Source organism: Thunnus albacares, chromosome 24, assembly GCF_914725855.1.
Source record: "Thunnus albacares chromosome 24, fThuAlb1.1, whole genome shotgun sequence".
NCBI lineage: Eukaryota > Metazoa > Chordata > Actinopteri > Scombriformes > Scombridae > Thunnus > Thunnus albacares.
The window spans coordinates 502942-524002 of NC_058129.1; the positions used below are offsets into that span (position 1 = coordinate 502942).

Genomic DNA, 21061 nt, shown 5'->3' on the forward strand with positions numbered 1-21061 from the left:
GCTAGTTCCTTTAGCTGCTGTGCATCCCTACACAGCTTTTGCCCGAATTTCTCCGCAGGTGGCTCACATTTGGTTCATAGTTATTGCAAATAAATTGAACTACATGTTGTCTGTACAGGTCAGGGGGCTGGAGGTCACGAAGGTCACGCTCACGGTCGGTGTCACGGGGTCGGAGAAGAGCAACATACAGCCAGAGGGACCGCTGGAAACGAGAGCCGAGTCACTCCCCTGTACTTATCCTCCGCAAAAATAGATCACCCACCCGGAAACACTGCACTTCCATCAACAGCCCTCAACGCATCAGTGAACTGGGTCAGATGATATGGAATCACTTATTTGAATGTTATAGATTACCTGTAATGCTGTTTGTTCTATGTTTTTTATTTGCATTTTGGCATTATTATTTATAAAGCCATATGTTTCTCAGGGGCTACACTCCAGGGATGTACAGAGGATGTTAGAGGGGCAGGGGCCCAAATTCATAAAATGCAATTTTTGCAAATAATTAAATAAATATATGCCTGGAATGACTACTTTTGCAACACTGTTAAAGGGATACTAAAATGTATGTATTTAAAACAAACCCATGACTGAGGTTGGTTCAAACAAGTGACAGTTAATTAATGGTACATGCAAAGAAATTATGTGTATTTCAGTAAATTCTCCTCACATTTTAACCAGCCCAACTCTTACCTAGTCCTCTGGCTGACATCACTTGTAGAAGCTCAGCTTAATACTGCTGACAAAGAAACACTGCCTCTCTCGCCTCCATATTCGTCTATTACCACCTCTCTATAGAAGGCATAATTGCTTCAGTAATAAAAGGCAATAAGAAAATGCTGACATTGTATGGCTAAGATACTATTACTATATGCCAACAAATTAGTTTAATATAATTCACATATCACATCATAATACTGAGGCTTGGAAGACATCATGCATTTCACAATTCTAAAAAGTAACACATTTTTACACCAATACACTTTAGATAAAGTGTATTGGTCACTGGCTTGCTCAAGGGGGAATGTTGGGTCTCTGTAAAATAAAGAGTATGGTTTTGACCTGCTCTATGTGAAAAGTGCCCTGAGATCATTTCTGTTATGATTTGGCAATATATACATAACAACTGAATTGAAAAAATTGAACTGGTTTGTAAAAGATTTTAACAATTAACATTCCCTCACTCCCTCCCTCCAAAAATACTGAAACATGCTGAAAAAGTGCCTGAACTTAACTATTTGTCTAAATATCATGACAATAATAATGACATTTAGTAAACAATTAACATTCAACATTTGTGTAAATGAAGCTGCATTCACTGTCCCTATTCACATATTCACCTGTTGAGCAAACATAACACATAAAATACAAGGAAAGGAAATAGTGAATATATAGTTGTACATTAGGCATTACTTGAATGTCTGACATTAATAACACAAACACAACACCACCAACAACATTACTGCTGATTATAGTTAATGCAGATCAATTTGACACTAGAAACTCAGATTAACTTAGCTAACATTGAATGCACCTCATTGGCTACTTTTACAGAAGGGAGTAAACGTCCTTAATTTTGTTGTATTTCTTAAGTTCATCATATCATCACTATTTTGTAGCTTGTGGGGGCTAAAGATGCATACATTTTTCACAACTTTATAACTAACGTAAACAACTTGGTGAAATGTGTTAAGTGACGGTATCCATACCTGCTTTGCATCTGATGTGCAATGACATTAATAGTCATAAAGCATATTTAAATTTTACTACTTTTACAAACCTGTTCATAGGCATCTTGGATGTCCTCATGATTTTGCTGCTTTAAGGAAGCTGTAGGCATCTATGCCTTTAGGCTTTGTTTAGTATAACCTTACTTGCCTGGCGTTGAGCTACATATTAAGACAATTAAGTCCCTAAATTCTGACAATCCATTACGTCATACCGATCAGTTCCATTTCCAATGGAGCTGCTTTTTCAAGATTTTGGTTTCTTTGACTCTTGATATCACAGCTTCGCCAATTCATAACAGCAACAATTTTGTATGTTTTAACCACTCAGGCTCAGTGAGGAGTGTGATATCATGTGAAAATTATAATCTATACCCTCTATAGGTATATTTTCTGAATTTTGTTAACCACAGGTAAGTTTAAATATAGGAAGTTGTGAGCAATTGCTCAATTTTTCCAAAACTAGAACAATGAGTATGTATGTATGTTAGCAATTATTAACTTGGTTTGGGAAAAGATATCTGAACATGTTGAGATCATCACAGTATCAAGAAACTTGCTTAAAACAGTTATCACGTCAATAAATCTATTAATTTCATTGGTTTGTTGATTGTATTTATGTTTATTCTTTGTGTTTCCTCAGATAAGGACCAGTTGTTGGAAATTGCCAAGGCTAATGCTGCTGCCATGTGTGCCAAAGCAGGTATGCCCATCCCTGCCAGCCTAAGGTCCACAGTGCTTCCCCTGGCCCTGCCAAGTATGGCCATGAATGCTGCTATGGCTAGTATGACTGCAGGTATGATTTTGACTCTTGTCTCCTTTCTGTATGCTGTTTCTTTTCTAGAATTACTAATCTAGCTATTGTATTGTCATCCCTATAAAAGCTTTGTCGTTCAAGAACTGACCATGATAGAACTGAAAGCAAAATGTCAACATAATAGTTAAAAGGAACGTATGAAAAACTGTTTGTCATGATTAAATTATGATTTATTTAATGTAACCTTTGTAAAGATGATAATTTTTAGTTTTTATTTAAATAGTTTTAGAGGGGCGTTTTTTAAATTTGTGGTGATTTTGGAGGTTAGTTAGTTTGTGCTGCTGTTTAATTGTATTCCATTATACTGGAAGGTGTTTCTAATATTTATATATCCAATATGTCTAACTTAATTGATCTCAGGGGGGCAGTTTCGCTTGATTTCATGTTTACACTACAGATTTGTTCTGAAGGTCATCTTTTGTGACAAACAGTTGATAAGCTTTGATCTAACCCTTCGCTACAGTACTTGTTTTTCATTGGCTCCTGTGTTGTTGTCTTTCTCCATGTCTCTATCTCTGTAGCCACCATGACAGCAGCCTTGTCTAACATAGGCACTCTGTCTTCACTGCTCCCACTGCCCTCTATTACCAACAAACCACCTCCTGTTCCTGCTCAACCCAACATTGCTGCTTTGGAGGAAGTGAAGCGGAAAGTAGCAAAGCAGGCCAACAGCATCAGCATTAAGGAGTTCACTGATGTAAGGCTACAGAAACTACACGGCTTGTACTATACATGTTAACAATGTATTATTTACTGGAGTTTCACTGCACACAGCAAAAAAATCAAATGTGCTATTCAAGTAAAAATCATTCTCTAACTTCTAGTCTGTAACGAATATGTACTACTGTTTCATAAACTAGACAAAGTCACTAACAATAACAAATCATAGACCATCACAGATCATGGGCAATTGTTTGGGAGGCCAAACCTAACTCAAAACTAATTACCGGTCTCCAAAGCCAGACATTTTCAAATTCTACACATAGAAACTTTTAAGTATCTGGAAAGTCAATTTTCAATTAAATTAAATTTTATTTATATAGCGCCAAATCACAACAGAAGCTATCTCAGAGCACTATTCATACAGAGCGGGTCAAGACCGTACTCTTTAATTTACAGAGACCCAACAATGCCCCCATGAGAAAGCACTTGGCGACAGCGGCAAGGATAAACTCCCCTTTAACGGGAAGACACCTCGAGCAGGCCCGGACTCTAGGTGGGCGGCCATCTGCCTTGACCACAGTGTATCTATAATGTGAATTACAATATGACAATTAATATCATGACATGCTAGGGACTGTCAACTGGTAGAGCTTTACTGTTTATACCATGATAGTTGATCCCTTTTTAACATCTGTCCTTGTATTGGGCTGTTGTATCCAATGTTGCAAATCAATGAGGAGGACTGCTTTATGGTAGCAGGATTTTTGAATCAGTGTGAAGTGCCATGATTTGTCAGTTTTTTCATTCTCTTGATTTGCCAAAACATTAAATATTCCCATCTGGGAATTTTATCTATAAATTCAAAGTTGAATTTCCAACAAATATACTATATCACAATATATTGTATGTTGCTATTTTAATTTTTGATAAGACACGATAGAAGTTTTCATCCATATTTGTCAGAGTTCTGAGTACCCAACATGTATTGCAAACACAGGAGAACAGATATCTTTATATGCTGACGATGTACTCTCTTGTTCTATCAATCAGTCATTTTATCCTCTGCAGTGTTGCAACAGTCGAGAGAGGTAAACAGTAGAATTAGAACTATCCAGAGGACCCTGAATTTTTTTGCTTGAGCTTAGCCAATGCATATTTTCCTTAGTTATGCTTGATTTGAAGCTTGATTGTTTATGAATAGTAGAATTGTGAACACATCCTTGAAAGTTCTGAATGCTCTGGATTTACATAGGATAAAGAGCAATTCCACACTAAATCTTACTCTGTAGGTTGAAAGTGCCAAGTCTGTTGCACTTCAGACCCAGCAACACACTTGGGTGTAGTCAGATGGGGCCTGTGACCACACCCAACTTTAATATTGAGCTTCACAATAGCACTCTGTGAAGCGCACTACGGTATAGTGGACCGAGTAAGCAGCAACCATGAGAAACTTCCAAACTGTGGTGTGGTAAAACAATGTTTTTACAATGCTAGCAGACAGTGCTTAATTTTCTGTGTCTGTATGTGTTTGTAGAAATGCAAGATGATTGTGGACAGTAAAGGAGAGCTGCCAGTGGCAATGCCACATGTATCAGATGAAGAGGATGATGGGAAACCCTTTGGAGGATCAGCTCTTCGTGAGCAAAAAGCCATCAGCTTCAGCATCAATGTAACTTCCACACACTGGCTACACTGTGTCTTATATAAATCTACATATTAGCACAAATGACAGTTTCGTCTCTTGTGAATGTATGTGAATGTCTGGTAAACCCTTCCTAGAAGACAGTGAAGTATATGGTAGCACTTTACGTTACAGCTCAGAAATAACAAAGTTATTAAATAGCAAGTTCCACAAAACTTAAGTTAAGGTTAGTTTAGCATTATGTTAAGGTTAGGGTAAGGGTTAGGCATGTGGTGGTTATGGTTAAGGTTAGGATAAGTCTCCAGGAAATGAAAGTCAATGTAATGTCCTCTGAAGTTACGGAAACACAACTGTGTGTGTGTGTGTGTGGGTGAACTAGCTTGAAGCTATAATCTGGTACGGTGCATCCAATGTTGACATTTATGTTTGAGCTGTACACTGTCCCTTTTAAATATAAATTAATTAATTAATTAAAGGTACTGTCCATTCCAGAAGGATTGAAGGTGGGGTTTGTAGACATAGTTATGAGGAAAGACGATGCCTTGAGTTTAAAATACTGTATTGGCCTGAATATAAGATGACTCTGATTATAAGACAATCCCCCCCTCCCTTTTTCAAGACTCATTTTTGGAAAAAGACTTACAACTTGGATTAAATTACTCTTATTTGCTTTGTACTCGCAAATTTTTTATTGCACTTACAATAACGTAACAAGTTAGTTGTCATCAACTCGAGCACACACACACACAGACAGAGCGCTCAGCCCCGGCCGTGGTGAAACAGAGGAGAGGAGAGAGTCTCAGTACAACCATAAATGACAGCAAAATGCAGTAGAGACTATGTTTATTTATGATTTTTATCTAATTATGTGCACTCATTTCATTTCAGCACAGTGCTCTCACTGCGTTTTGCTGTCAGTTATGGTTGTGCCGAGATTCACTCTTCTCTGTTTCACCATGGGTGGGGCTGCCCCTCCACACACACAAACACACACACAGCTCAGCGCAGCAGAGGAGAGACAGTGAAGAAGTCGAGTTAACAACAACCCTCATTACGTTACTGTTACTCAGTTATGGGTTAACTTGGCCTATTTTTCAGCCACTTTGTTGAAGACGAATACTGTGTCTCTCCATCTTTCAGGCCCCTGGCACTGTATTCTAGTTGTTAGGGACGGTGGCTACCCTCAGTCAGGAGGAAAGAGCTGTTGTTGTGAAAGTATATTGACATTTTAGTCAAGAGATACTGTACCTTGCACCATGATTTAGTGCATCTGTTTAAGATGTCCTGATATATGCCAACCAGTTAGTGAATTCTTCTTTAGTGTTAAATAGGTGAACACTTTATTTATGACATGTAAATATGTTAATATAAAAATGTTAATATAGTTATGCAACTCATTGGTGAAAAACAAGAATAATTAACACTTGACATCCTCATCTAAAGCACACATGCCAACTATTTCTACTAATGTGTGAATTTAGATGCTGAAAAGCTGCTGAACTCATCTATTTTCTTTTTTCCTCATCTTTCCAGAACACGACAGTTCGTCCAGCAGTGCGTAGTGATGCAGGCATGGCCAAGGAGTTTCCAGTTTCTTCAGGATCTCAACATCGTAAGAAGGTCTGAATAGATGTGTATTTGATTTGGATCTTGTAACTCTGTGACAAAGTTTAGTTTTTGAATATAGCAGGTACTTCACAGTGGAAGATGTTGAACAGCAGACCTACTATCACTCCACTTTTTTTTTCTCTTTGCAATTAAACATTTCTTATGACTCAGCACACTTAGTTCTTAAAGTGTGACTGTTGAATTGCACAATCTGCCATAGTTTATTACTCTTATACTGCAATTAGTGCTAAGTACGGTCTAAAACAGCAGGCTAAACGGAACTTTGTCACTGGCATCAGGTTTTTTCACTGCCAGTCACGTGAATATGGCGCACAGAAAGTGTTGAGTCATACTTCTCACGGCACCTACATTTCCTGAAGGCAAGGTGATTGAGGAAGGCCCTCAGCCTTCTTTGTTATAATGGCACTCATGATTCCATGCCACTCCCTATTGATGCCATGCCCCCCACGTCTGATTAAGGCCAAAAGTCTGAAACTGAAAAAATATGATTTGAAAGTGAAAAAAATATCTGAAACTGAAAACCTAAGATTTGAAACCGTAAAAAATAAGACCTCAAATATCATAAATAAATTTGAAAGTGAAAAATGAAAATAAATAATTTATTCAAAAGAATTTCAGAACTGAATCAAAATTATATTTAACCTGAAAAAACTTTTCCAGCATTTATTTTTAATTTGGATATATTGTTGTATTTTTCAAAGTTCAAGATCAAAACTTGAACTTTCAGTTTCAAATTTTAGTTTTTCAATAACAATTTATTTTTTTCAAATTATCAAACTTATTGGCCTGGATTTAGCACCATATGGAAATAGCTGGTAATATGTGCTGCTGAACTAATATCATAGTATTATGACATTCTACATTTTATTACTTTATTTTATTACACTACTTTCTGTGAAGATGTGAAACAAAATGAATATGGGAGCTGCTTTAAGCAAGTGAAAAATGACATGCTCTGTTGGAATATAATAATAACTAGTATTATAAAGACCCATATCTGTTTTGTTTCTCAAAACAGACACACTTTTGAGTCATGGCACACACTAAATGAAAAGAAATAAATAGACTTGAAAAAGACCCTCCCCTGCTCTCCTCCCAAAAAAGTCAAGTCTGGAGAAAGCAACAGATAAGTGTCAGTGAGTGACACGTTACTAGATTAAACAACATCAAAGTTGATTTGTTTCATTCTGTTGAAGCTTTCATCTAGGATTTGCTACCACCATGTGCTTCAAAGCATTCACACAAATCTTTGGCTTGTGTCTCAAAATAATTATCAGTGTCACATATATCTTTATAGATTTATATTGTACTATACTATATATACTGTCTTCTATTGGTTGTTGACAAGGAAACATGTAAGTCTACTGTACATCTTGGTACATTCTTGATTTGCTGTGCAGGTCAAGGTTTTTTCTTCACCATGCAAATGGTTTTTCCGCTCATCCACAAGACTTGTGCTCCTTGGTCAACCAGCTTGATTGCCATTTTACCAGTTTTACCAGCCTCATTATTATCTTCCTCACTTGCATGGTCACCTATTTACTCCTCATATTGACAGACAACAACACCTCACTCTCAGTCAACTTTGACTTTGAACCCATAAACTTTAGGCACTATGGGTTAAAGGGGTTGTATCTCCCACACAGTTCTTTCTTTATTGATGTAAACTTACTTAAATTAGAGCTGATTAAAGCAATTAAAGCTGCTCACTTCAATGTAGTATCCATTATTTTACTTAAAATTGAATGTGTAAGAACAAAATCTATAACTGTCCAAATGCTTACAAGCAATACGTTAACTGTTTACAAAGGCGCATCTATGTTACTGTTACAAATATGACAAATGATATATGTGAATGCCATTGTAAAATAATTTCATAATGCCTTGTGAGTAATGTAATCTGTTATGTTGTCCAGGAGGGTGAGGCGCTGGGTGCATATGGAGAGTGGGTTCCGGTTGACAAAGCAGCAGATGAAGCTGCAGCTGCCTCCAGAAAGGCCCTGACCACTGTTCCGATAGCGACATCCACCACATCATCGAGTGAAACTGCAACAGCTGCAGGGTTACCGGGGGTTGTGGAACAGCCAGTCTGTGTGGCAGAAAGTGACAGCGTTTTTCCTGACCCACCACTGCAGGTGAGGAGAAGTATACTGTGTATATACTTGGTACCAGTTTTGTTATTGGCATAATTCCTAAGCTGCAAACTGACTATAGGAGGGACTCTGAAAACCACTGACAAATACAGGCATAGGGCCCAATAAATACAATGTCTCAGAAACCCTGAAAGCTAAACTAGGAGAAAAACACTCCTTCAGAGTTTGTACTTAAAGCACTTGGCTGACTATTTTCTATATTTTTCTTATTGTCAATAAATCTCATGTGCAACACCACTGTCCAACCAACAATGAACTGATCCTGCTTACGAGAATTGTGTGTGTATCCAAAGATTGATGTATCTTATTCCTCTGTGCCTCAGACCTCCGTTGTTGTCCAGAAATTATTAGAAGAATTACTATAAAAATGCGTCAATGAGCCACACCGCTGTACTCTCCGACACTAACGTCGTTAATGGTTTTATGTGCTATCAGTCATTTCTTTGAACAGTGGTTTTTGTTTTCACATTCAAATATTACACAGTATGAATTCACCTTCAGCTCTATGCATGTTCTTTCTGCGAGTGGAAAGTTTTTTTATAACACTTTGACTGCACATTAATCAGATAGCTGTAGGTTGTTAGAGCAGTTCCTGCAATGACATGTTTATGTTGCACATAATGTGGTAATCTCTGTTTTAAATTTAAAAAATATATAAAGCTTCATATACATTCAGTCAGTGAATATTCATCTCATATTTCTCACTGCATTCTGGATTCTGCGTAGTTTTATAATGGAATCCAGCTAGATTTGACGTCATCTGAAAAGGACAACCGTTAATGCCTTCACTGACCCACTGACTGACTGACTGCTGCTTGATAGTGTGCAAAGGTCTCTTTACGCCCGGATTTTAAGCAACGTAGTTGACTAGTGGGGAAATGCGAGTTTTTGTACGAATGGTTGGAGGAGAAGAGTTGGAACCATGGCTGAGGCCTGTCTCTTGGAATAACCATGAGCCGTACTGCTCTGTGTGTCAGAAGGCGATTAGTGCAGCCTCGATGCTGTCCAGTCCTACATGTGCTAAGTGCTAGCCACAAAGCTGCTATGGGACGCAAAATGCAGGTCTCTATTGCCGATTCTGTGTAACACCACTGTCACTGTCCCTACCCACCACAGCTGAAGCTACTACAAGTACAGCCACCAATTTCATCATCTATTTACTGCTGACCCCCAATTGATGATGGATACCACTCCAACACTACCCACAGAGGTTCTGTGGTGCCTCAACACCGCAGCAAAACACCAATCCCTCAACTCCAATGACCAGATTTCAGATATTTTTCAAGCTATGTTCCAGGATTCAGAAATAGCCAAGAAGTTCACTGTGGAAAAGACAAAAGAGTGTACGCGGTCTAATTCGGTGTAGCCCCATACTTTAAAGAACAGCTTGTTAATATCATCAACAAGGCTGGGCTGTTTGTGCTGATGTTTGATGAGAGCCTAAATGAAGCCACTAAGCCACAGTTGTTATTGGGAGGATGGCTGTGTCTGGGCCAGGTATTTGGGGTCGCAACTCTTGGGACACAGAAGAGCCAAGGACTTGTTGCATCACATTAAAGTAAGTGTGTCTCCAGTCTATTAGCATTTGAATTCTTATTACTTATGGAAAGGGTTGTGTTTAGGGCCCGCTTGGGCTATAGCCAAGGGTCTTTTGCTTCAGCCCCGGGTCTTTTTTTTTACTGCCGAAATATTTAATATGAATATGAATTATGAGCTTGTACAACCAGGTAGATTTTGCAAGCTTCAGACCCTCTTAGACAATTAACAACTCTTATTTAAGAAGCAACTAGCAACAAACCTAGCAAGTTATTTGGACAACAAGGGGAAATGCAAGAAATATACATAAAAATCGATATAGTTTATTCCCATGCATGCTGCTCAGAGTAATCTCAGTCAGCAGCATAGCATCTCTCACTCTCCTCTCGTGCTGTGCTACGCAGGCAGGTGAGAGTGAGTTACTAGGGTTACAGGGACACTCTGTATATATACTATATTTTATTCCTATATTTTAGCTGCTGCACAATTTATGTCTTAGACTCTTAACTAGATTTGATTCTTCTTTATACATGTGTTTTATATATATCTGTAAGAGCATTGCTGGAGGGAGCCTGAGATGTAAGAATTTCATTGCCAACAACTGCTTTGTTGTAACTGTTGTGTACATGACAAAAAATAACTTGAACTTGAACTTTAGGCTGACAACACAGAAGGAGAACAACTAAAGATGGTAGAGAACATAGTAGGAGCAGACTTGGGAAAAAGGAAGGTGGCCCTAGTAGGGCCACACTTTAGATTAGTTTTTACACTTGGTCTGACCATTCGTTCTCTGATTGTAGGGGAGTTGGGGATCTCAGATCATCTGTACATCAGATTTTCCACCATGTTGCATACTGTTCCCAAACCTCAATTACCTGCTTCTTACAACCGCACAATAAACCTCTCTACTGCAAGAAAATTCTCTGATGCTTATATCGCTTCTTCCCTATCCCGTTACTTCGACACCTGTTCTTCCTGCCTGAGTACAGAAGAGCTAATCACCCAGTTTAACTCTGCTTGCATAGACATCTTGGACTCTGTTGTCCCACTCAACCCTGGCTTAATGTCAATTCTCGTGCTCTTAGGCAATTGTGCAGAAAAGCAGAGAGAAAATGGAAAAAAGACAGGTTTTATACGACATGATGAGAAGCTGTTTTGTAAACTATCAACAATCCTTTCAAGCTGCGAGGGCACAATACTTTGCTGACATAATTTCAAAAGTACTTTTCAACATAATTAATTCAGTCCCCCCCCCCCCCCCCCCCCATCCGCCCTCCTTGTGCTGCTGTCCTTAGCAAGTTATATTAAAGACAAGTTATATTAAAGTCTCACACATACTCACATAATATCTCCTATCATTTCAAACTTTATGTGTTTCCGAATAATATTAGCCAAAGGAAGAATATATAAGGTGAATAGTATTGGTCCAAGCACATAACTTTGTGGAACTCCATGTCTAACTTTGGCATGCTTGAAAGATTCATAATTAATGTGTACAGACTGAAATTGACTAGGACTTAAACCAGCTTAATGCAGTTCCTGTAATGCCAATTAAATGTTCCAGTCTCTGTAATAGGATGTGATGATCAATTGTGTCAAATGCAGCACTAAGATCTAACAAGACAAACACAGAGTCCTTTATCCGATGCAGTTAGCAGATCATTTGTGACTTTCACCAGTACTATCTCTGTGCTATGATGCGCTCTAACTCCTGACTGAAAATCCTCAAATAAACTACTTTTATGTAGGAAGTCACACAACTGACTGTCGACCGCTTTCTCAAGGATCTTAGAGAGAAATGGAAGATTAGATATAGGTCTATAGTTGGCTAAAATGCCTGAATCAAGAGTAGGCTTCATAAGTAGAGGTTCAATTACAGCTACTTTTAAGGACTTTGGTACATAGCCTGTTACTAAAGACAGATTGATCATATCTAACAAAGAAGTGCTAACTAAGGATAAGACTTCCTTAAGCAGCCTAGTTGGGATGGGGTCTAAGAGACAGGTTGATGGTTTGGATGAAGAAATTGTTGAAGTTAATTCAGAAAGGTCAGTTGGAGAAAAGCAGTCTAAATATATATCAGGTTTCACAGCTGCTTCTAAGGTTCCTGTGTTTGAGGATAAATGGGTGCCTGTTGAGGGCAGAAGGTGATGAATTCTGTCTATAATTAATAGAATTTTATCATTAGAGAAGCTCATGAAGTCATTACTACTGAGAACTATAAGAATACATGGATCAATAGAGTTATGACTCTGTGTCAGCCTGGCTAAAGTGCTGAAAAGAAACATAGGGCTATTTTTATTGTCCTCTATTAATGATGATGATGATAGGCGGCTCTGGCATGACAGAGGGCTGTCCTATATGTTTTAAGACTATCCTGCCAGATTAAGTGAGATTCTTCTAGTTTGGTGGAACGCCAAATCCTTTCAAATTTTCGCGATGTTTGCTTTAATTTGCAGGTTTGGGAGTTATACCATGGAGCTAACCTCTTTTATTATTTTCCTTTTTAAAGGGGCAGTGGAGTTAAGTGTCATTCACAGTGAGCCTGCAGCACTATCAACAATCACGATTATCAATTTTGGAGGGACTAAAATTAGCATAAGAGTCCTCTGTAGTATTACGAAATGGCACTTAATTCAATACTGATGGAATTGTTTCCTTAAATTTAGCTTCAGCACTATCAGATAGACATCTAGTGAAGACAATTTTGTCTAATTGCGTGTAACCCAGCAATATGAATTCAAAAGTTATCAAGTAATGGTCTGATAAAATAGGATTTTGTGGAAAAACTATTAAATGTTCAATTTCGATGCCATAAGTCAGAACAAGATCAAGGGTGTGATTAAGACACAGTGCTAAGACCATCATTATAGATGTCCACATGAATATTGAAATCACCTACTATAATTACTTTATCTGTACTAAGGACTAAGTTTGATAAAAACTCTGAGAATTCAGATAAGAATTCAGAGTATGGACCTATAACAAATAGAACTGGCTGTAAAGTCTTCCAGGTTCGGTGAGAGAGACTAAGAATAAGGCTTTCGAATGAGTTACAATTAAATTTAGGTCTAGGGTTGATTATTAGGCTTGAGTTGAAGATGGCTGCAACTCCACCTCCTCAGCCAGTATGTCGTGGAATGTGAATATTAATATGACTGGGGGGAGTGGATTTGTTCAGGCTGACATATTCTTCATGACACAGCCAGGTTTCAGTAAGACAAAATAAATCAATATGATGATCTGAGATTAGATCGTTTACTAATGCGGCTTTAGATGATAGTGATCTAATGTTTAAGAGTCCACAGGGCGGCTGTGGCTCAGGAGGTAGAGGGGGTCGTCCACTAATCGGAAGATTGGCGGTTCGATTCCCGGCTCCTCCAGTCCACATGCTGATGTGTCCTTGGGCAAGACACTTAACCCCAAATGTGCCATCAGTGTATGAATGTGTGTGAATGGTTAGCTTCCTCTGATGGGCAGGTTAGGACCTTGCATGGTAGCCCCTGAACCCAGTCAGTGTATGAATGTGTGTGAATGGGTGAATGTGATTCGTAGTGTAAAAGCGCTTTGAGTGGTCGGAAGACTAGAATGGCGCTATACAAGTACAGTCCATTTACCATTCCATTTACATTTAATCCTCCTATTTTGTTGTACAATTGCAGAGGTGGTGTTAATTTTTTTTTAGATTTTTATGAATGACTCCTCCTTTGTTTATTTTAGATTTAATTTATTTAAGTGGTTGGGGGACAGACACAGTTTCTATGTGGTTTTGGGTAGGTAACTTCTCTAATAGAAGCGCAGAGAAGTGTGTAGGACTGCAGCTCTGCCTCCTGGTCTCAACTCTGGGCTGTCATGGTTTTGGTCTGCTAATAAACTCAGCCATATTTCTAGATATGAGAGCAGCTCCATCCAAAGTGGGATGTATGCCGTCTCTGCCAATTGTCTATGAAGCCCACATCATTTACTGGACACCACCTCGACAGCCAACGGTTGAATGATGACATGTGGCTATACATATCATCACTGGTCAGATTTGGTAGGGGCCCAGAGAAAACTATGGAGTCTGATATTGTCTTTGCTTATGTACACACTGACTCAACATTAATTTTAGTGACCTCCAATTGGCATAACCGGGAGTTGTTACCGCGGACATGAATAACAGTCATACCAAATTTACGCTTATCCTTAGCCAGCAGTTTTAAATTTAATTCAGTGTTGCCCGCTCTGGCCCCAGGAATACATTTGACTATTGCTGCTGGTGCCACTAACTTCACCTTACTCACTATGGAGCTGCCAATAATCAGAGTTGGATTCTCAGCAAGTGTGTTACTGAGTGGGGAGAACCTGTTAGAACAGGTGAACTGGTTGTTGGTGAACCATGGGCTTCTGCTTAGGGCTATGCTTGAAGGTTAGGGCCCCTGGCCCCTAACCTTCATGCCCATGCCAGAAATCTTGGTGTCATTTTCAATCCAGCTTTAAAATTTGAGAAACAAATTAACTCTGTTGTCAAAGTTTGTTTTTTCCAGCTAAGAAATATCACAAACTTAAACCACTACCCTCATTTAATGACTTGAAGACTGTCACAAATGCCTTGATTTCCTCTCAACTGGATTACTGCAATTCTCTTTTTTTGGGTATTAGCTAGTCATCCTTGTCTTGCTTACAGCGAGTGCAGAATGCTGCTGCTAGGCTACTAACTGGTACCAGGAGGAAAGACAGCATCACACCTGTACGGGTGTCTCGGCATTGGCTACCGGTCAAGTATAGGACTGAGTTTAAGGTTCAATTATTTGTTTTTAAAGCTTTACACGGCCTGGTGCCCCAGTACATCTCTGAGCACCTTTTCCCCCTTTCCAACCCCAGATCTCTCAGATCCTCAGACCAGCTGCTCCCAGCTGTCCCTCAATCGAGGCTGAGGGGTAAAGGCGACCATGTGTTTGCTGTAGAGGCCCCAAAACTTTGGAACAGTTTACCTTTTGCAATTAAGTATTCCCCTTCTGCAGACACTTTTAAGGCTAACCTTAAGACTTATTCCCTCAGGCCTTTGAGTGTCCTTAAAGCTTTATGTTTTACTATTACTTATTTATTTGTGTATGCGTATGGGCTAGTATTGTTACGTCATCTCTACTCCTTTTTTGCTGTTACCTGTTATGTTGTTTTAATTTACTTTTGTTGTTTTATTGTACAGCACTTTGGTCAACTCTGGTTGTTTTTAAATGTGCTTTATAAATAAACTTGATTTGAATTGATGATTTGATAACCTCTGCTGTTTTTTGAAATGCATTTTGCTCTTAATTTCTATGATTGTGGGAGGTAAGGAGTTCCATATTGACATAGCTCTGTACATAACTGTGTACTGTTAAATTATTGAGCTATGTGATATGGCTTTGTAATAAATGACTCATCAACTTCAATAAAAGTAGATGCATTGTTAGACCCCTTATCCAAGGCATTGTTAAATGTTTTCCACAATAGCTTATTGTCATTTTTAATTTCATTAATCCTTATTTGTGACCTGATTTCTGAGTTTACAGTAAATCTGCCAGTCAACCAGACAGTCAGACTCAAATGCTTTTCTCTCTATGGTGTTTCGATTAACCATACAAATTCTCAGTTCATCATCGATCCAGGGTGCCTTAGCTGTTTTAACAGTACATTTTTTAATAGGAGCATACCTGTCAGCTACCGAAAGGAATAGCTTCATGAATAAATCTAATGCTAATTCTGGGTTTTCCTCTCCATATACATTGTGCCATGGTATTTTTTCACCTCCTCTATAAATGAATCTTCATTGAAATTCTTGTATGATTTTTTATAAATTGTTTTTGACCTGCTTTTGGAACTTTAGCTTTCCTTGTAAATTATATATTATATATATACTATATTTTGATCAATGCACCCAATAGGAACTGATATAGCTTTTGAGCATTGATCAGCTTTATTGGTGAAAATATGGTCAATGCATGTAGCAGAGGAGTTCCCAGTTTTATTAGTATGTGTTCTGGTTGGATGGTTGACTAGCTGTGACAGATTACACACACCGGTTACAGCCATAAGCTTTTTCTTAAGTGAGCAGGTTGAAGAAAACCAGTCAATATTCAGGTAAACCAATAGATATATGCATACATTATGACTATCTGAGACTTTGTCCAGCATCTCACATATGATAGAGTTAGCATTAGGTGGTCTATAGCAGCATCCTATTAAAATAGCCTTTAAATGAGGCAGATGTACTTGTATCCATAAAACTTTGATGTCCTTCTTCATAAGGTCCTCCCTTTGCTTCATGGGGATATGATTTTGAACGTAAACTGCAACACTGCCTCTATAACTATTTCTGTCTTTTCTGTAAATCTTTTAGCCTTATTTTGTTATTTCAGTGTCATCAACTGACTGATCAAAATGTGATTCTAAGATAGCTAATATACGTATATTGTTAGCGTGCAACAGACTCCCAACCTCCTGCAGTTTATTTCTCAGGCTGCAAATGTTTATGTGAGCAATTTATAGCCCCTTCTTTGGAAGATTAAGCAGTTCTGAGTTGTCCATATTGATGTCCACCATAGGTCGTCATTGTACAACTCGGTTAATTGCATTGAATAAACTATATTACCATCAACCTCTCCTTGGCTTTGCAGGGTGTGTAATTAGCCTATTGTACCTTAGATAAGCAATTTCCCCCTGATTTCATGCAGCTTTCAAGGCAAGCATCAGGTCCCTTCTCTTTTGTCAGACAGCCACAGTGAAGTCCTTGTTCGTTCCTTTAAGCTACTTTGCCTTCTCCAGCACTGCAGATCTGTCCTTGAATCTCAGAAACAATCGGCCTTGGTTTGTGCGTGTTAGGCATGAATCCATTCCGTCTCATTGTATTGTAGATTTGCTACAGCTCGATGTCCCCATCGGATTTGCAGTTTATGTCAAATATGACATAATCTTATGTCATGATTGTAGTCTATAACAAAATGCAGTGCTGTCATCATGAAATGAGACAGCAAAAACTGAATTTTCACACTGGACAAAAGCATTCCTATGATGATTTGGAAACGTGAGAACTATTTATAGTCAATCTTCTGACATTGCGTTGGCAGCTGATCTGATGCAATTCACACATCAGCCTTAACAGTCAGGATTTCATGCATGTTTAAACGTTCATTCACTGCTATTGTCAGGTTGTGACAAGCAGCATGCCTGCACCCTATTGGAGTGGACCCAGAGTGACTAATCAGCTGACATCATTTTAAAAGAACAGCATAGCACAGCGGCCTTAAGCAGCAAATAAAATAGCATGTCCTTCCTTAGGCAGAGAGAAGATGCCTCGTCAGTGCACTCTTCTCTGCCATCCTGTCAATTATTCCATCAGTGCCCAAAGCCATAGGAATGTCTTTTTCTGTAGCCATAAGCATGAACGCTTCAAGATGTAGTGCTCTGTAATCTATTCTTGATGAATTTTGAAGTTGAAAAGCTGCGCTCGTATGCCACTTGCATAACAGAGAGGGTCAGGTCTGGAGTTCTGCTGTTAACACTGTCTCTACTTGAGCTAATGTTAGCAGTATCACCTGTTGTAGGTTGTCATACACCTCTCATGCATCCTTGGCCTCCTCTTCTTGCCGGTGCTCCCCTCTGGAGTCAACCTGTCCAGACTCTTTCCTCCTCCTCTTCATTTGGCGGTGGATTTTGCATGGCAGTGGCATCACTTTTTTGAAAAAATATGTTAATTTATTTGCAGCATTTTTTCTTTTTATCGATGATCTTTTCCGCTCCACCTTTTTGCTTTTTGGTACCTTTATTCATTTGAATAAGCTAGTGTTATTTTCAATTCAAACTCCCCTCTTTCTGTCTTGATTTGATTATTTCCTGCTTGACATCCAACATTACATGGATGGACGCATCCACTTGTGGGGTGGAGGGAGGACGACGGTAGCACTTCCTGCACATGCTTTACAGTATAGGAAGCCTATTGATCGGGACTGTTGGGACTCAGAATAATAATAGAATAAAAGTATTTAAGTGAATTGATAATAATGGGGCACTACCCTGAGGTCAGGGACAAATAATCAAACAGTGAGAACAGTCTCAAAAGGGGGTGTCCAAGAATGTCAACATATGAGTGATATTAACATTATAGCATGAACAGTAAAGGTTTGAATTAGAGCATTGACCCTATCACCAAGCTACTATCACAGCATGTATGCAAACAGTCACAGGAAACTTCTCTTTAAGTGCACAACAGAGTTTATTAACATTAGCAGTATCAACTTTAAATCAATAATGCTTCAATTAATAAGATAGATAGAAGAGAGAGAGAGACAGAGAGAGGAAGGGCAGAAGCAAGATGGCGGACGTGACCCACATGGGGGGGAATATGTCACGTGAGAAATCAGGTCAGAGGAGGTGACCGCAAGACTTGAACAGAGACAATGGTTAATGCCATCTGCCGGCTTATCATGTGTCTCTAACAACAGGATAACTTGGGGACAGAGCTGAGCTCTTAACTGAGTTATCTGCCCACCAAATGTGTGTGTGTGCGTGTAGGAGCGTGTATATGCATTGTAGCGGTTTGAACAAACTTAACCCAGCCAAAGTCTGAGTAAGACACCATATCAAACCCCACAAAGGATGCATGTATTAAGTCTACACATGACCCCAAGTAATGTTTCAAACACAGGATGTAAATGACCATAAACCACAAGAAGAACACTTAGTTAAAATAAAATAATCTCAACCACACCACCAGTTGAATGTTCAAAAAATTATATTGGTGCAAAGTAAGACAAAAGCAAAATTCTTTATAATTTAGTCTAGGTCCATAATTTCATCTCCATAATTCCTTGGAGAGGACAAGATGCTTTTCCCAGCTGCACGAGGGCACACAACACGAACATGGATCAACATGGACTTAAGCAGGATGGCAGAATGCCATCACAGAATGCCAGTGGTAGGCTTACAAAATGGAGGTTGAACTTCTCCCCTGTTCCTCACTTGTCGGCGTCAGACGCCAATAATGATTTTTTCATCACCTGATATGAACAACGTAAGAGGCTGGACTCTGAGTGAGCGGTAAAACAGAGCCATATAACTGGCTGACTGGGCTGGCGGGGCGTGGAGGTGAGTAAAAAACATAATATGGGCGATCACATTACATAACATACCGTAATCCAGAATATGTCTGATTTTGAGATGATACATAAAACAAATCATATAGTCATGTAAATAACACAAATGACAAAGAAATACAAAACTTTCAAATCATCATTCAACCATTGTTTACCAATACCATGTTTTACGTAATATGTTAATTGACATAACCATCATTAGTTATAATTTGGGTGATCGCCACAGCATGATTAGTGAGAGGAGAAAGGAGGTGGAAGCACCAAAGAACAAAAGATCTCAGCGATTGTGAGGAGAAGTGGTGCTTGCTTTTATTAGGCCGCGGTCTGTTTCAACAAATAAAATGCAACCCACAGTCTCACGCACAATGGCTAGCTAACACAAAGCAGTCCAAGCAATTGGACAAACTAAGATCAGTTTAGCATGATAAACACAACCAGACAAGCAGCAAACAGCAATAATACTTTCACAGTATTCTCAGCAGCAAAACCGCACTCACAGTCCGTTAATGTCACAACAAACAACAGCAATAAAGCTGAAAATAACACACTTTCATAACCTACCTCTGCCCAGACTTTAGCCCCTCACTTGTGTCACTTAAGGAAGCAAGTTGGGTGTGTTTCAGTCCATCTTTCGGGTCTGGTTCAGCTGCTGACAGAGGGGGGGCATCTTCACCCTCTGTCAGCAGGTTTCACAGTAGCTGATCCTTGCCGGTGTTGCTGAGAAAACACCAGAGTCGACTCACTTAAGGATGAATGAGACACAGAGATTATCCTTGATCCCTCTTCTGCAGGAAAGGGTGAGCATGCTGGTTGCATAGCGGTCTTCTTCAGATCTGGTAATGTGCTCGGTTGAGCAAGGTTGAGATTGTGTGGCATAGCTAGAGTTTAACATATGTACAGCAGTTACTTCCTTACGTTAGCCATGTCTACAGATTGGAAGTGGAGTTCAAGTGTTCCTCCAGTGTTTATACTCTCAGTGGCATAACAGCTGGCAAGAGGAAATCCCAGGCCGGAGGAGTTTTAGCTGGTAGGAACAAGTATTGTTTAGGGATAGTAGAAGTGGACGAGTTAGTGCTGTTGGGCCTCAACCATGGGGTCACACAAAGAAAGGCCCACATGTAAACCCTGAGGCCTGGCCACAAGGCGCCTCTTTTCCTTTGTTCCCCTGAAACAAAGGAACGGCGCCAAGATGCTGCTCACAAACTCCATATCCCAACATGCACCAAGTTCGCACCTAGGTGCTAAACAGGAAATGGTCTCAACAACAGTCTCTCATTGGCAGAGACACTCCTGCGCAGAGGAGCGTCATGATGACACTGATAGGACATCACCGCCCGTTTAAAACCAGAGGACACCCAGAGAAACACGCCTTTCCATTTCAACTGAGCTAGTGGAAACTTTGGTCCCTCTGTGAGTCAGCTTGACTAAAGGGAGTACCCCACGCACGTGTTTTTTTCCCTCACTGAAGACTCCCCCCGCCGGACGAGACGAGACTTTGCCATGTTAACCCAAACAACATCCCTGGATCCAAGAGAGACCACTGCTGCAACCAGCTCTCTCACCTCCTGCAGAAGGAAGAAACAGATTTTCTTCACGAAGACATCGATAACTTCTCTGCCTCGCTCTTCTTCAACTGAGTCGACTCTGCTGTTTTTTCTGCCACAGCGCCGAGAATCACCCTACTGTGAGACCTGCACAGCGCATACGGCACCGTCAACATCCAAGCCGAGGAACCAAGCCGGACCGAAACACGGACTTAACACACACACCCTGCTTGCTTT

General features: G+C 39.5%; 1 protein-coding gene across 2 annotated transcripts in view; it reads left to right on the top strand.

Annotated features, from left to right (window-relative positions):
- LOC122976584 (protein SON) overlaps positions 1-21061 on the top strand; it is a 53385-nt gene that overhangs the window by 17934 nt on the left and 14390 nt on the right. For both annotated transcript variants that reach the window (XM_044345147.1, XM_044345146.1), the window contains exons 8-13: positions 119-312; positions 2371-2523; positions 3066-3241; positions 4742-4876; positions 6383-6469; positions 8395-8613. In XM_044345147.1, the coding sequence (XP_044201082.1) occupies positions 119-312; positions 2371-2523; positions 3066-3241; positions 4742-4876; positions 6383-6469; positions 8395-8613 (964 nt within the window). The remainder of the gene's footprint in view (positions 1-118; positions 313-2370; positions 2524-3065; positions 3242-4741; positions 4877-6382; positions 6470-8394; positions 8614-21061) is intronic.